Below are 16,636 nucleotides of genomic sequence, written 5' to 3'. Positions count from 1 at the left end.
ACTTGGGTGAACTTTTTTGGTTGAGTGTCAGAGGAGAGAGTGGTTTGGGTGACATTATGAAGTGAGTCAAAGAACCCATTCAAGTTGGCTTTGATAACCCTGGAATTCACTGGAAAAGCAGCACGACAGGATGCAAAGAGTCCCAGAGGTTTGTGCAGAGTCTTGTGAAGACACTCCTTGGGACACAGGCCTTGAGAGCACAGCTGGCAGGTTGGTGGACAAGAGGGAGACTCATCTGCATCTGCTTCTCTCCAAGAGGAACCAAGAGGTTACCATAGTAACTGACCGTAGCAACAGGAATGTATGCTGGTTGCCATGTTAACTGCCCATAGCAATGGGAATGTATGATGGTTGCCACGGTAACTGACCGTAACAACAGAAATGTATGCTGGTTGCCATGGTAACCAACCATAGCAATGGGAATGTATGATGGTTGCCATGGTAACTGACCATGGGAACAGCAATGTATGATGGTTGCCATGGTATTTGACTGTATCAGTGAGAGGTATGATGGTTCCCATGGTAACTGATAGTAGCAATGAGAATGTATGATGGTTATCATGGTAACCGACTGTACCAGTGGGAAATATGATGGTTTCTGTGGTAAATGACCGTAGCAACAGGAATGTATGCTGGTTTCCATGGTAACGGTAGCAACGAGAATGTATACTGGTTGCCATGGTGACCGACCATAGGAATGTGACTTTATGATGGTTGCCATGGTAATCGAGCATAGCAATGCGAATCTATGATGGTTGCCATGGTAACAAACCGTAGCAATGGAAATGTGTGATGTTTGCCATAGTAACTGTAGCAATGGGAATGATTGGTGCTTGCCGTGGTAACCGACCATAGCAATGGGAATGTATGATGGTTGCCATGGTAACCGACTGTACCAAAGGGAAATATGATGGTTGCCATGGTAACTGACCGTAGCAATTTGAATGTATGATGGTTGTCATAGTAACCGACCATAGATGTGGGAATGTGTGCTGGTTACAATGGTAAACGACCATAGCAATTGGAAGTATGATGGTAACCATGGTAACTGACTGTAGAAACGGGAATGCATGCTGGTTGCCATGGTAACCGACTGTAGCAATGGGAATTCATGCTGTTTGCCATGGTAACCAACCATAGCAGTAAGAATGTATGATGTTTGCCATGGTAACTGACCGTACCAACTGAAATGTGTGATGGTTGCCATGGTTACTGACTGTAGAATGAAAAAATGTATGCTCATCGCCATGGTAACCGACCATAGCAATGGGAGTGCATTAAGGTTGCCATTATAACCGATCATAGCAACAGGAATCTATGATGGTTGCCAGAGTAACTGACCATAGCAATGGGACTGTATGATGGTTTCCATGTAACTGACCTTTGCAGTGGGAAATGTGTGATGCTTGCCATGGTAACTGAGTGTAGCAATGGAAATGTATGCTGGTTATCATGGTAACCAACCATAGCAATAAGAATGTATGATGATTGCCATGGTAATCTACTGTAGCAATGGGAATGTATGATGTTGCCATGGTAACTGACAGTAGCAAGGGGAATGTGTGATGGTTGCCATGGTAACTGACTAAAGCAATGGGAAATGTATGCTGGTTGCCATGGTAACCAACCATGGCATAAAGAATGTATGATGGTTGCCATGGTAACTGACCCTAGCAACTGGAATGGATGATGGTTGCCATGGTAACAGACCATAGCAATGGGAATGTAAGATGGTTGCCATGGTAACCGACTATGGCAATGGGGATGCATTATGGTTGCCATGGTAAACTGACTGTAGCAACTGGAAGTATGATGGTTGCCATGGTAACTGACTGTAGCAACGGAAATGTATGATGGTTGCCACAGTAACTGACCATAGAAACGACAATGTATGGTGATTGCCATGGTAACGGACTGTACCAGTGGGAAGTATGTTGGCTGCCATGGGAACTGACTGTAGCAACGAGAATGAATGCTAGTTGCCATGGTAAATGACCATAGCAACGTGACTGTATGATGGTTGCCATGGTAACCTACTGTAGCAATGGGAATGTATGATGTTGCCATGGTAACTGACAGTAGGAACGGGAATGTATGATGGTTGCCATGGTAACTGAACATAGAAACTGGAATTCAGATGGTTGCCATGCTAACTGTTCGTAGCAATGTGGCTACATGATGTTTGCCATGGTAACTGATTGTAGCAGTGTACAGTATGATGGTTGCCATGGTAATCGACCACAGCAAAGGGGATGTGTGAAGGTTGCCATGGTAACTGACTGTAGCAATGGGAATAAATGATGTTGCCATGGTAACCGACTACAGCAATGGGAATGTGTGGTGGTTACCATGGTAACCGACCATAGCAATGGGAATGTATGATGGTTGCCATGGTAACCAACAATAACAGTGGGACTGTATCGTGGTTGCCATGGTAAGTGACCGTAGCAAAAGGAATGTATGATGATTGCCATGGTAACTGACTGTAGCAATAGGAATGTATGGTGCTTGCCATGGTAACCGACTGTAGGAATGGGAACGTATGATGGTTTCCATGGTAACCAACTGATAGTAGCAATGGGACTGTATGATGGTTGCCAGGGTAACTGACCGCAGAAATGGCAATTTATGATGTTTGCTATGGTAACTGACAGTAGGAATGGGAATGTATGATGGTTGCCATGGTAACTAACTGTAGCAACAGGAATATATGCTGGTTGCCATGGTAACTGCCCATAACAATGGAAATGTCTGATGGTTGCCATGGTAACTGACCATAGCAATGGGACTGTATCATGGTTGCCATGGTAACCGAGCATAGCAATGGGAATGTGTGATGATTGCCATGGTAATGACCGTGGCAATTGTAATGTATGATGGTTGCCATGGTAACTGATTGTAGGAATGGGAATGTGTGACGGTTCCCATGGTAACCAATTGTACCAGTGTGAAGTATGATGGTTGCTGTAGTAACCGACCATAGCAATGCGAGTGCATGATGGTTGCCAAGGTAACTGACTGTACCAATGGCAATGTATGATGGTTGCCGTGGTAACTGACCATGGCAATGAGAATATATGCTGGTTGCCATGGTAGCCAAGCATACCAGTGGGAATGTATGATCGTTGCCACGGTAACTGACTGTAGCAACTGTGTGATGGTTGCCATGGTAACTGACTTTAGCAATGGGAATGTATGGTAGTTGCTGTGGTAACTGACTGTGGCAATAAGAATATATGCTGTTTGCCATGGTAACTGACCATAGCAGTGGGAATGTAGGATGGTTGCCAAGGTAACCGACCGTATCAAGGCAACTGTATGATGGTTGCCATAGTAACCAACTGTAGCAATGGGAATGTGTGATGGTTGCCATGGTCACTGAGCATAGCAATTGGAATGTATGCTGGTTGAAATGGTAACTGATCGTAGCAGTGGGAAGTATGCTGTTTGCCACAGTAAATGACTGTAGCAATGGGAATGTATTAAGGTTACCATGGTGACCGGCCATAGAAATGACAATGTATTATGGTTGCCACGGTAACTGACCATAGCAATGGGAATGCATGCTGGTTGTCATGGCAACTGTGATTTACTTAGACTATGAGCACAATATTTTCATCTGCAAAAACATGAGTGAGTGCCCAGAGATCTCCCAAGATGGGCTTGAAAGGTCTCAAGCACATGAGCACTAGAGAGGGGCTAAGGAGCTGTGGCCTCACTGGTGTGGAGACTGAGGACAGTACAGGACAGCCCTGAGAGGGCTTGAAGCGAGGGTTTAGAGCTGATGGATCCTTTTGTCAGAGCAGAAAAGAGCATGAGAAAGAAAGAATTAATGCCAAGTGCAGCTGGGGAGGTCCTGAGTGGACATGAGGAAAAAGGAATTTCACTCCATGGAAAACACTGTGCTGCAACACATCACCCAGGAGGAGTCTGGATGAGCCCAAGGCTTTGTGTGTGCAGGAAGAGCCAGGGAGGACGCAGAGATGTCAGTGCAGGAAGGTGCCAGCCAGGTGGGGCAGCCGGGGGGATGAGGACAGCCTGCAGGGAAAGGGGCAGGGCATGGACACCGTAGGACAGCCTGGGCTGGAGAGGAGACAGGGAGGGGGAGAAGCTGAAAGGCCCTGACAGAGCCACCTTCTGCAGGCCTTTGGCCAGGGCTGCTGTCTGTGCCCCTGATGCCAGGAGGAGGGGAGTGCCCCTTGCAGCCCTGGGGCCTCATGGCCTCCTTGTTCCTGCTCAGCAGCCTGGCAGGTGCCATCCCATGGTCCTGCCCTTGGCATTGCACATCCCATATCCCAGTGCCCCAGGAAGAGCCCTGAGGAATGAGGCAGGGACAGGATGTCTCTTCCAAGGGGCTGGGGATCAGGGCTTGGCCCTTTAGATTAAGGAAACAAGTCAAGGTTTATTCAGCATCAGAGCCACCTTTCCCTTGCTTGTCCATCCTTGTCATCACTGTCTGCAGATTTCTGCTCTAACTGGAACTTGGGGACACATTCTCAGTTGTGTCCCTCAGTGAGACTCATTAGCACTACAAGAAACTTTCCTGTTTCAATCTCACTTTGACTTCTTGAAAAGTTGTTTGAACTTCCTCTCAGGGACTGAGTGTCATGTAAACAACACCAATCCCCCTGAGGGTCATGGAATGCCTGGGGCTGTTGCTGTGCTGCTGAGCTGGGCCAGGCTCCTGGCACACAGGGAGCTCCTGGCAAGCAAGAGGAGCTTCAAAGAGACAGCTCTGCTGGTGAGCAGCTCCTCTGCACAGCCCAGCAGGGCTGAGGGCACTGCCTGCAGCACCCAGGGCACAAAAGCAAGGCAGACAGAGGTTACACACAGCCTGGGCTGGGAGGAAAGTCGAGACGAAGATCCACTGGAGGAGGAATCTTTCCAGGCTTCCACATGGTAAGTCAGCATGAAGGGCAATGTGTCTGCAGTTGATGCAAAGATCTCCTAAGGCTGGCACATCCCACTCCCTGCTGCACCATCCCTGGCACATCCCAGCAGGGTTCCCTTCTCCCAGGGATGGCTGCAGGGTTGTGAAGCCAGGCTGTGCCACCCAGGCTGCCCCAAGCTGTCCTGCAGAGCAGGGTCCTGCAGCCCAGGGCTGTGCCGGGGCAGGAGCTCTGCCACTGCCAGGGGCAGCTCTCAGCCGGGCTGGGGAGCTCCCTCAGGGCTGGGCAGAGCCTGGGGGTGGAAAGAGCAAAGCCTGGCAGGGCAGGGCAGGTTTCTTCTGCTATCAAGTGAGAGTTTCATGGGTCAGGGCTGCTCACAGAACCAGAGCACCCCAGCATATTTTCCAGGAGATACTTCAAGGGGAAGGTCCAAGGAGGGATTTCTCTCAAGCTCTTAAGCCACATGCCTGGTGGTTTGAGTTCCAGAGGGAACTCTGAGGAGCTGCCCAGGGCTGGGAACAACTTGCTGGCACTGTTGGTGTCTGGGAGGTGGCCCAGCTGGCTCAGGGTGAGGCTGCCCTGAGTGCCCAGTGGGCTCTGCCCTGGCCTCTCCCAGCTGGACCCTCCCTGTGCATTTCCTTGGTTCTCAGCTTGCCCCTGGTCCTGAGGTTGTTCCCTCCTTCTCTCAGTCAGACTCACTGGGAGGGGAGTTCAAGCAACACAGTCCAACACTGATCCTGGCATTCCCCTATGGCAGGTGTGTCCCTGGAAATGCACATTCCAAATTGTCCTCTGCCCTGGGGGGCTGTGGACAGTGAAGTCTGTGGGCCTGGGTAAGGAGCTCTTTTCCCCTCAATGAGACCTCATCTTTAAGACACTTGGCTCTTTTCTGAGGTGTCCTTCCAAGCTGGGAGCTGCCCTCGAGAATGCAAATCATCCTCCCAGCACAGCTGTGTTCTCTGAAAGCCCCAGTGGAGGGGGGAAGAGATGCTGTGCCCATGCCAGGAGATGCTGTTGGGTTGGGGAGATGAGCCACAAGTGTCTTTGTCTCCAAGTGGGGTGCTGAGCACTTGAGACAGGCTGAGACATTAAGGGGTCTGGGATGGATCCCTCTGCTCTCAACAGGGTCTGGTGGCTTTTCAGACCAAAAAGGGAGTGTGATCAATCTCCATCTCAGGAAAGAGGAAAACCAGGGCAGTTGCGAACAACAGAGAGGGACAGAGCAGCTCCCCTCACTCTGTACAAAGCCCAAGACAATCCTCCTGCCTGGCAGGACCTGCTCTGTTCTCCCTGAGTGCATCAGAAGTGCTGAGGGGTTCTGACATTCAGGAACACTCCGCAGGAGAGATGAGGGGAGTCTAAAAAAAACAAACCCAAACTTCTGAAACTGCCTTCTGCTCACTTGGTTCTTTCGGGGTTTGCAGATGCTGACAAGCCCTTTTGCACTGGGAGCAGTTCCATCTGACAGAACTGAACACCAGGAGGGGTCCCTGTGCCCACCATGCCCATGACCCCACTGGTGCAGAGCAGGGCTGACCCCTCACAGCCAGTGGGCAGAGGGTCTGCTCCTCATGGAAGATGTAGTGAGCCCCGAGCAGGGCTCCAGCCCTGGAGCTGAAGGAGAGACTCCTAGAAAAGGAAAACCAATGGAGCAGCGAGAGGGGTGTTGGAAAGAGGCTTTGAATCTTCTCAGAATGTTCTGCCCTAACTTGCAACTGTTATTACCTCCTTGAACAGTGCCCCACATCTAGAGGCAACAAATGCCCAACAGCAGCTCCCTCAGCCAGTTCCTCCTCCTGGCATTCACAGACAGGCGGGAGCTGCAGCTCCTGCACTTCTGGCTCTTCCTGGCCATCTCCCTGGCTGCCCTCCTGGCCAACAGCCTCATCCTCAGCGCCGTAGCCTGTGACCACCACCTGCACACCCCCATGGGCTTCTTCCTGCTCAACCTCTCCCTCACAGACCTGGGCTGCATCTGCACCACTGTCCCCAAAGCCATGCACAATTCCCTCCATAACACCACGACCATCTCCTACAAGGGTTGTGCTGCACAGCTCTTTTTCTTTGTCTTCTACATCTCAGCAGAGTATTTCCTCCTGACCATCATGTGTTACGACCGCTACGTTGCCATCTGCAAACCCCTGCACTACGGGACCCTCCTGGGCAGCAGAGCTTGTGCCCACATGGCAGCAGCTGCCTGGGCCACTGGCTTTCTCAATTCTCTGCTGCACACAGCCAATACATTTTCCCTGCCCCTGTGCCAGGGCAATGCCCTGGGCCAGTTCTTCTGTGAAATCCCACACATCCTCAAGCTCTCCTGCTCACACTCAGGCTACCTCAGGGAAATTTGTTTTCTTGTGTTTAGTGCATGTTTAGCATTTGGTTGTTTTGTTTTCATTGTTTTCTCCTATGTGCAGATCTTCAGGGCTGTGCTGAAAATCCCCTCTCAACAGGGACGGCACAAAGCCTTTTCCACCTGCCTCCCTCACCTGGCTGTGGTCTCCCTGTCCCTCAGCACTGGCACAGTTGAACACCTGAAGCCCCTTTCTATTTCCTCCCCATCTCTAGATCTTATTGTGTCAGTTCTGTACTCGGTGGTGCCTCCAGCACTGAACCCTCTCATCTACAGCCTCAGGAACCAGGAGCTCAAGGATGCCCTGAAAAAACTCATAACTGGGTGTTTTTCACACGCAATAAACTCTCCTTCTTCTGTATATTATGGACCTCATTAAAGGCCAGTTGTGTTCTGTGCTTCATTAACACCCACCATATTTCCTCTATTTTTTGCTCCTGGTAGGGGTGTTACTTTTGTGATAACTTGTTCACACCAAAAAATCTTTATAAATGTATATATAAAGATATATATATATATATATAAACACCATTTTCAATTCAGTGTAAGCCGTTCTAGCCTGGTCTAGAAGCTGTACAAATTGGGACTTGTACTCACTGTCTGCTTAAATACCAAATAAAGAACTCTGCCTTGACTTGTTTGCCTGACATCTTTCCTCTCTGACTTCTCTGCAGCTGCAGGGTCGGGGCCTCTGTGCAGAGCTGGGCCAGAAAAGAGTCCCAGCAGAGCAGCACTGCCAGGGAGCAGCAGCCCTTCTCCTGCATGGCCTCCTCTCCCTTCCCTTCCACACTGTCCTGCAGAGCCCTGTGTTGTTGGAGGCCTCAGTGCTCTGGCAGTCGGTCCCAGTCCTGCTGCAGGACTGTCCAGGGACTGCAGGCAGGGACAGCCACGGGCACTGCTGGCACAGAGCTGACCTCTGCAGCAGCACTGCCATCCTGCAGGGGCATCTCCTCAGGCCAGGGCCTCAAAGCTTCCATCTGCTTTCCACTTTGCTCTCCAGGATGTGCCCAACAACGCCCTGCAGAGGAAAACAGCAGTGACCAGCACAAGGGTGGGAGTGCTCAGGGTGGGGGCACCCAGCAGTGCCCTGGCACAGCCAGCGCCGCTCCCAGCACTGGCCTCTCACCCCAGGCCATTGGGCTTGTTCTTCCCTCCAAGGAGGGACATCAAATGACCAGCTCAGGAGTCCATGTTTGCACTGCATGCACAAGACATGCCCATGTGTCAAGGCTTGGGGCTGGGGGGGTGGAAGGCTTAGACAAAGTTGATGGCAGAAGCCGTCTCGTTGAGCTACGAGGGGCAGAAAGGACCCCCTTGCTTTCCAAATTCCTTCTCAGAGAGGAGCCTGGCTGTGGCTGGATCCAATCTCAGGCTCAGATTTTGGTTTTGATTGAAGGAATTATAAAGGTGTGATTAAATCACTTTGTCCTGCAGGTTTTAGGGATGGCAAATCAGAAATATTTCAATAAAATTAATTTATTTATTATGACAAATGAACAGAAAATTGATCAGACAAGTGAATAGATGAAAGACCTTAAACAGAATTATTTCCTGTACAGTATAAAAGCCAAAAACTCCTAGTAGTATAGTGTAAGATAGGACAGTGCAGTCTATCAAAGTCATTCTATTAAAGTAATTGGATCAAAGCCAGCAAAAAGAAACAATCCTGAAGCAGAGATTGGGGTAATTCATCACACAATGACAGGGGGTAGTTCTCTCTCTTTCACTTAACCCCTGGGGAGTGACCATGAAAAGCTGCCCCTGCTTCATGGCAGAAGCTCCACACACTTCAAAGAAGTCTGTGGAAGAATCTGCCCCATGACAGTTGGACGAGGCTTTTATAGTTATCAAGGGTTTGACTGCCAGATGTATTTGCAGGCCGGGGAGCTGCTTATCTGTCAAATCATGCTTCAAAAAGCAGGATGTGTGTTTGAAGTTTCATGAAGCATTTTGGGTTTAGCATAATTCAACATTAAAACCAGCACCTTGACACCAGCAGTAACTCATCACAGTGTGCATTGTTTGCATTCTCTGACCATTGTTTAGGTATTGTCAGAGCAGAGCATCCTGCCAGAAATGGCTCCTTGATTCCATGAGGTTGCAAAAACTCTGAGAGCTCCTTTGGTTCCATGAGGTGCTGCAGTGTCACAATGGACCCTTGATTCCAGGATGTTCCAAAACATCCCAGGGTTCCCTTGGCTCCAAGAGGCTCCCCAGTGTCCCACCGGCCCCTGGATTCCAGGAGGCCCTGCAGTGTCCCAATGGCCACTCGGTTCCAGGAGCCACAGCGGCTGCCGCCGGCGTCTGTGCCCGGAGCCGCCGCTCCCACGGGGCTGCCGCACTCACCGCCGGGGTTGCCGCTCGCGCAGCCGCCGCTCTGCCCCGGCTGCACCGGGACCCGGCACCGCCTCGGGCCTGCGCTGCCGCCTCAGCGGCCACAGGGACACAGGGATGGGGGACCTTTGCTCTGCCACTGAGGGGGCCTGGCTTTGTTCTGCTGGGGTCTGGGCTTTAGGAAAGTTGCTGTTCATTTTCATGCTCCACTGGAACACCTCCTGAATTCCAAAGGTTTCCTAATCCAGGGGGAGGGGTTTCTATGGCATTGGAGGTCCCTCCCCTCAGGACACATTGTCAATAAACCATCCAGCTGATTTGGATGGGTGTAAGAGCTGGGGAACACAGGACAATCAGTCATCCCATGAAAACCTTGGAACATTCCCTGCCTGAATCAGAACCCAAATGGAACAGTTTGGATACAATTCCCAAATAGTTTGGAAACTCCAGTCATTCCTGACACCAGGATGGAAATTCAGCAGATAACTAAAGCCAGTCCCCTTGGGAGCCCACAACCAAGGGGGCTGAGGGAGGCCCTGGCAGCTCCCCAGCACCTCCCTCTCACTGGGACACCTCTGGCAGCCTCTCCCAGCTCGGGAACCCTCCAGTTTGCAACACTCCAAAGACCCTCCCTGATGCCCAGGACAATTCTGATCCCCCTCCACAAACACTCCTCCAGCTGGGACCCTTGTCTGTTGGGAAACACAAAGGGATTTGGGGGAGTGTTTCCCTGACAACAAAGAGAATTTGGGAGAGGGACCTTTCCACCCCCAGCTCTTGATGTGTCCACACATCTCTGCCTGGGTGTGGGTGTGAATTGACTGTGGTGGGAATGTTGTTGTTGTGAATCTATAATTCAGTCACTGTTAAAATTGCACCAGATGCTATTGATTCACTTGATAATTGTTTGATTGGTCAATGATGAGTGCTACTAATGTCTTTTGCCCCCTTGTCTTTGAATCCAAATCCTTTGCGTCCTGACCTCTTACATCCCAAGGTTCAGTGTAAATCATTCCCTTTCATCAAAAAATATATTTTTGGTGACTTCCACTTTAAAATCTTCCTCCTTAGATAAACTACATAACAACTCTAATTAATTGTTGATGTCTTGAAGACTTGAAAACAAATAAAGAAAGATAAATAATTTGTTTTTCAATGTTTTAATGGGTCCCACAGTGTGTTTGGAGTTGCATCAACTGTCAGTCCAAGATGGGCCATGCCAGAACTGGTGAGGTTTGGGGATGAGGAGAAATGTTGATCATACAGGGTCAGTGTGGATCTCCTGAAGAGACACTCAGCATCAAGATCACTTGGAGAACACCTCTGTCACCTCTTCTCTGAACTTAAAAATATCCATAATTGAATTAAAACAAAAAAAGTACAAAGTTCAAAGACTTGTTTTGAAATTGCCTTGAAGACAATTAAAGGAAGACAAAGAGATCCTGAGGGATTTCTGGAATTTAATGAGCCCCACGGTGTGTTTGCAGCCCAGCTCATGATCCTGAGGTACTGAGAGAAGATTGAAGCAGCTGCTGAAGAAGTCAGAAGCCAAAGTCCAAGTGCCTTGAAGCATTGCTGGGCCCCACTGAGAGCAGGCACTGCCAAAGCCTCCCCAGGGACTCCTTGGAGCAGCTCCTTGGAGGCCAGGAGTGCAGGCAGACAAAGGCTCTGGGCAGGCCCCTGCAATGCTGAGCAAAGCCTGCCTTGGTTTTGTGGAGCACAAAGGCCAAGGCCTGAGCCCCAGGCCCTGGCCCAGCAGATCCTGTCCCTCCCGGCTGGCTCAGGGCTGTTTGGGGGGCACTGGGATGGGAGGGGGAGCAACAACCAAGGCCCAAAACTGGGCAACCCCTGCCAGGCTCCTGAGGGAGGGGCGAGGCAGAAACCAAGTGCAGAACCTGCCAGGCAAGTTGCTTGTGGTGGCCTGAGTGGCAGAGGCAGCTGCCAGAGGCAAGGGGACAAAGGCCTGGGTGCCTTTGGGCCTTGCAGCCCTGCCAGAGCCCTTGGCCATCTCTCCTGCAGGCTGTCCTGCCCTGGCCCTGCTGCTGCTCTGGCCTTGCAGGCTGCACACCCCCCTCCTGCTTTCCCACCCCCTCCCAGCAGCATTTCCAGACCCTCCCTGATGTCTCTGCACCAGCTCTGGTTGTTGCCATGTGCACTTGGCCTTCTGAACTTGGATCCTGAGCCCCTGTGCCACAGGACATCCCTGCCAGAGCCCAGGCCCTTCTCCTGGGGGTCACTGCAGAGCTGAGCAGATCCAGGTCACCTCCCATTCCTCTGCCAACCCCCTGGGCCTGCTCTGGGCCCTGCAGGTCCTTGCCCTGCTCCCAAGGGCTGTGGGGGTGCTTAATGGTCAGGGCTTGGGGTTTAAAGCTCAGGGTGGGGATTAGGCAGAACTTTGGGAGGTTTGTTGTTCTGCTGGCAGTGTCTGGTTCATGATTAGGGGAAGAGAGTTTTGGGCTCGTTCAGGATTAAAGCTTGACTTTTCATACTGGTAATACAGGTTTGGGATTGGGGTGGGCATTAGAGGATGAATAAGAGTCTGGAGTTCTGGGTTTGGGCTTTTTCTTCCTTGGAATTAGAGCAGTGGATTTCTTTTTAGTGGGAGGGATAACACTTTTGGGTAGTGTTGGGGCTTGAGGTTACAAAGTTCATAAAGGAATGTTTGCACAGTCAGTGTTTCAGCAGTCTCAGCATTTCCTGAATCTGGTTTTACCTCATCAAAATCTTTCCTCTCTCTTGGCCATGCCCCTCTTTCCTTCCCCAATTATCTTATCCCTTTTGTCCCAGTTTCTCCCAACCTCCTCAGAACTTTCATCAGGATGGGCTCAGCTTTGTGATGATGCTGTGCAACCTCATGTAATCAAGGAGCCACTGTGGAACTGCAGAACCTCATGGAATTACGGGGCCATTGTGACACTGGGGAAAGCCATGGAATTAAGAGGCCACTGGGACACTGCAGGGCCCCATGGAGCCAAAGGAACCCAGGGACAGTGGGCAACCTCCTGAAATAAAGGGGCCATTGTGACACTGCAGAAACACATGGAATCAGGAGGCCATTGTGGCACTGCAGGGCCTCTTGGAAACAAAGAAACCCTGGGCCACAGTGGAATTTCATGGAATCAAGAGGCCGTTGTGACATTGAGGAACCTCATGGACTCAAGGGGCCACTGTGACACTCCAGGGCCTCTTGGAACCAAAGGAACCCTGAGACATCTCAGACCCTCATGGAACCAAGGGGTCACTGTGCCTCCCCAGAACTCCATGGAATCAAGCAGAGCCGCTGCCTCCCCCCCGCCGCCGCACGGACCGGAGTTGCCGGCTCTGCCCCGCTTGGACACCTCTGGAGTCAACGTGTTCTTGGGCAGCACAACTTAGATCAGAGAATTTCCCAGATTTTGCTTTGCCCCCTCTTTTCCCCAGGGACAGGGCAGCCTCTTCCCATGGCCCCTCTGCTCACACAGGGTGTCCTGCACTTCTCCTGGCACATCCCATCTCCCCACAGACCCTTTCCCCAGGGAACACATCTGTGCTGGCCTGAGCAGCCCTTCCTGCACCCCCTGCCCGTGCTCCCCACAGCCCCCGAGCTGGGGGGGCTGCTCTGCAGAGCACGGGGGCTGTGGGGCCTGGGGCCATGGGGGACTCTGTTGGGCTGTGCTGCTCCAGCTGGGAGGCAGAGCCAGCTGATGGTGCTCCCTGCCACTGACCACCTCCCACAGACGCTCCTGTGTGGCCATGGAGGGGGCTCAGAGGGGCCCTGCCTTGTTCCAGAGCTGGGACATGGCTTTGGGGGCTGCTCTTGGTCAACCTGTGGAAGTTCACTGAGGGGGAGATGAATCACTCCTCAGACTCCTGTCCCTGTTCCTGCTGTGTGCCCTGTGCTCTCATGGATTACACCAGACACGTGGTACTTTATCTCTGGGTGACTCCAGCCCGGGCAGGATTCTGCTGTCCTTGAGCCCAGCTCTGTCCCAGCAGTGCCCAGGGCCTGTCCCTGCCCGTGGTCACAGCACTGACACCAAGCACAACAGTGACCAACCAGCCAGAGCACTCAGGGACCTTCCCCAAAGGCACAGAAGGAGAGTGTGGAATTGGGAAGGATCCCAACAGCAGTGCTGTTGCTCCCTTGCACTGCTGCTGCTCTGGTCCCCCTTTCCCCACTCTCCCTGCAAACGGGCACTGCCTTGACATTTGAAAAAGATCTCTGAAGAACCGTCTCAAAAACTCCAGGTTTCTACTATATCCTTTCATTTGTTTTAATATACAGAGAGAGTTCCTTATTTACACAGAGGCAGGGTCAAATTCAAGAGGAAGACCGTGAATTAGAAGAAGGATCTAGAACAAAATTTTATTGTGCACTACATCATAAAAAGTAAAAATACCAAAGAAAACATTCCTAGCTCCTCCAAAATCCTGAGAAAAGAGGGTTGGCCTGTAGCAAGTAATATTAGGAATGATTTACAGAAGAAAAGAGCCAGCTTTTTGCTTCTGAAAAGCATCCAGTCATTGTTTTACTTATGGCATTCTTGAGCTCCTGGTTCCTGAGGCTGTAGATGAGGGGGTTCAGTGCTGGAGGCACCACAGAGTACAGAACTGACAGTGCCAGATCCAGGGACGGGGAGGAGATGGAGGGGGGCTTCAGGTGGGAAAACACGACAGTGCTGATAAACAGGGAGAGCACGGCCAGGTGAGGGAGGCACAGGGAAAAGGCTTTGTGCCGTCCCTGCTGAGAGGGGATCCTCAGCACAGCCCTGAAGATCTGCACATAGGAGAAAACAATAAAAACAAAACAGCCAAAACCTAACAAACAACTTAATATAAGAAGGCCAATTTCCCTGAGGTAGCCTGAGTGTGAGCAGGAGAGCTTGAGGACGTGTGGGATTTCACAGAAGAACTGGCCCAGGGCATTGCCCTGGCACAGGGGCAGGGAAAATATGTTGGCTGTGTGCAGCAGAGCATTAAAAAACCCAGCAGCCCAGGCAGCTGCTGCCGTGTGGGCACAAGCTCTGCTGCCCAGGAGGGTCCCGTAGTGCAGGGGTTTGCAGATGGCAACGTAGCGGTCGTAGCACATGATGGTGAGGAGATGAAACTCTGCTGAGATGAAGAACACAAAGAAAAAGATTTGTGCAGCACATCCCATGTAGGAGATGGTTGTGGTGTCCCAGAGGGAATTGTGCATGGCTTTGGGGACAGTGGTACAGATGCAGCCCAGGTCTGTGAGGGAGAGGTTGAGCAGGAAGAAGCCCATGGGGGTGTGCAGGTGGTGGTCACAGGCTACGGCGCTGAGGATGAGGCCGTTGGCCAGGAGGGCAGCCAGGGAGATGGCCAGGAAGAGCCAGAAGTGCAGGAGCTGCAGCTCCCTCTTGTCTGTGAATGCCAGGAGGAGGAACTGGGGCATGGAGCTGCTGTTGGGCATTTGCTGCTTCCCAGCACAGGGACACTGTTCAGAAACATGAAAGGACAGGGAGAAGTTAAGACAGGCTCCTCTAAGCAAAGCCACTTTATTTTTCATAGAAATCCCCTGAACTGAAGCGCTTTTCCTTTCCCTTGTTTGTGCTGAGGGTGCTGTGAGGAACAGGAGCTCTGCTCATGTGCTGCCAAGGGCTCAGTTTTCCCCTTCTCCAGTGGGGACATGGAGCTGCTCTGCCACAGCATCAAACACTCCCAAGGGATGTCAGGCATCATCCACCTTTAAGGGAAAAGTTCAGTCTCCACTGTCAAGACGTGGAAGGGCTTAGCATGTCCCTTAAATAATGTTGTCTGTGTTTATTATTTTTGATGGTTGCATCTGGTACCTGTTCTTATCAGGAGTACAAATCATCATTTTTGTGATGCCAAATGTAACAAGACTTTAAACAGGAGAGGACAAACAGCTCAGCTCTCTGTAGCTTAGTGCAGAGCCAGGAGAGCTGCACTGTCCCTCCGTCTGTTCCCATCTGCCCTGTGCTTTCCCTCGTCCTATCTGAACATAACTTCACATGCAAATTAATTCTTAATAAACACAAATACCTACAGTCTGAGGAGTGCAGGGCAGCACTGTTTAAAAGGGCAGCTTTGTTAAATCTTCTCTGTTCCAGCCCAGCAATGTAGCGTTGCCCAGGGGAATCTCTGGCTGTGCAGGCTCTGATGGCAACATCAGAGCAACCCTGAGGAGGCTGGAAAAGTGACCCAGAGCTACATGTACGGCAGAGGTGTGGTGATTTCTGATACTGTCTGGTCTATTCTCCTCTAAGAGAAATAGATTTGAAGTTTCAGTGCCTCCTCCTGAACTGTGAGATTAATTTTTAGGACCAATTTCCCACCCAGAAAACACATATTTGAAGATGGAAAGAACAGGATCCTTCACTTGCAGGTATCCCAAGACTGGCTGTGCTTTCGTAAAACTCCTTTGAGAAATGCTCTGTAATGACCTGGAGCTGTGAGCAGCCCTCACAACCTGCAACCTACTCTAAACAGGGGAAGAGCCCTTCCCTGCCCTCCCAGGGGTTGCTCCTTGCCCACAGCCCTTCTGCCCCAGCCCTGGGAGCAGCTCCCTGGGCCGGCTGAGAGCTGCCCCTGGCAGGCAGCAGAGTCCCTGCCCAGCACAGTGCCCTGGGCTGCAGGACCCTGCTCTGCCCCACAGCCCTGGACACCCCTGGCTGCACCCCCGGCTTCACAGCTCTTCCAAATTGCCCCAAAACAGCCCCTGCTCACCCATCCCATCAGCTGGGGCTGGGCCAGCTTTAGGAGATGCCTCCAGGAGCTGCCCCTGCACTGCCCTGCAGCCACAGACTCACCATGTGCAGCCCTGCCAAGATTCCTCCTGCAGGGAGCTCTCAACCCTCCTGCCAGTGCTGAGCCCCTTGAAGCTCTGTCTGTGCCCTGCTGGTGTCCCTGAGCTGCCCTGGCAGTGCCCTCAGCCCTGCTGGGCTGTGCAGAGGAGCTGCTCAGCAGCAGAGCTGTCTCTTTGAAGCTCTTCTTGCTTGCCAGGAGCTCCCTGTGTGCCAGAAGCCCAGCCCAGCTCAGCAGCACAGCAACAGCCCCCGGCATTTAGTGACCCTCAGGGGACATTGAGGTTGTTTAC

At 51.5% G+C, this 16,636-nt stretch overlaps 2 protein-coding genes across 2 annotated transcripts in view; both read left to right on the top strand.

Moving 5' to 3' along the window:
• LOC135405247 (zinc finger protein 493-like) overlaps positions 1–16,636 on the top strand; it is a 292,184-nt gene that overhangs the window by 138,880 nt on the left and 136,668 nt on the right. The gene's annotated exons all lie outside the window — the stretch shown is intronic.
• On the top strand, positions 6,650–7,621 carry LOC135404595 (olfactory receptor 14J1-like). Its single transcript, XM_064639330.1, has one exon. The coding sequence runs from the start codon at positions 6,650–6,652 to the stop codon at positions 7,619–7,621; it is 972 nt and encodes a 323-aa protein (XP_064495400.1).

Source organism: Pseudopipra pipra, chromosome W (genome assembly GCF_036250125.1).
Source record: "Pseudopipra pipra isolate bDixPip1 chromosome W, bDixPip1.hap1, whole genome shotgun sequence".
NCBI lineage: Eukaryota > Metazoa > Chordata > Aves > Passeriformes > Pipridae > Pseudopipra > Pseudopipra pipra.
This window is presented reverse-complemented; position numbering and strand designations above follow the sequence as displayed.

Bases quoted from the DNA above. Each gene is read 5' to 3' on its own strand.
- LOC135404595 (XM_064639330.1), top strand. From the start codon at position 6,650: ATGCCCAACAGCAGCTCCCTCAGCCAGTTCCTCCTCCTGGCATTCACA.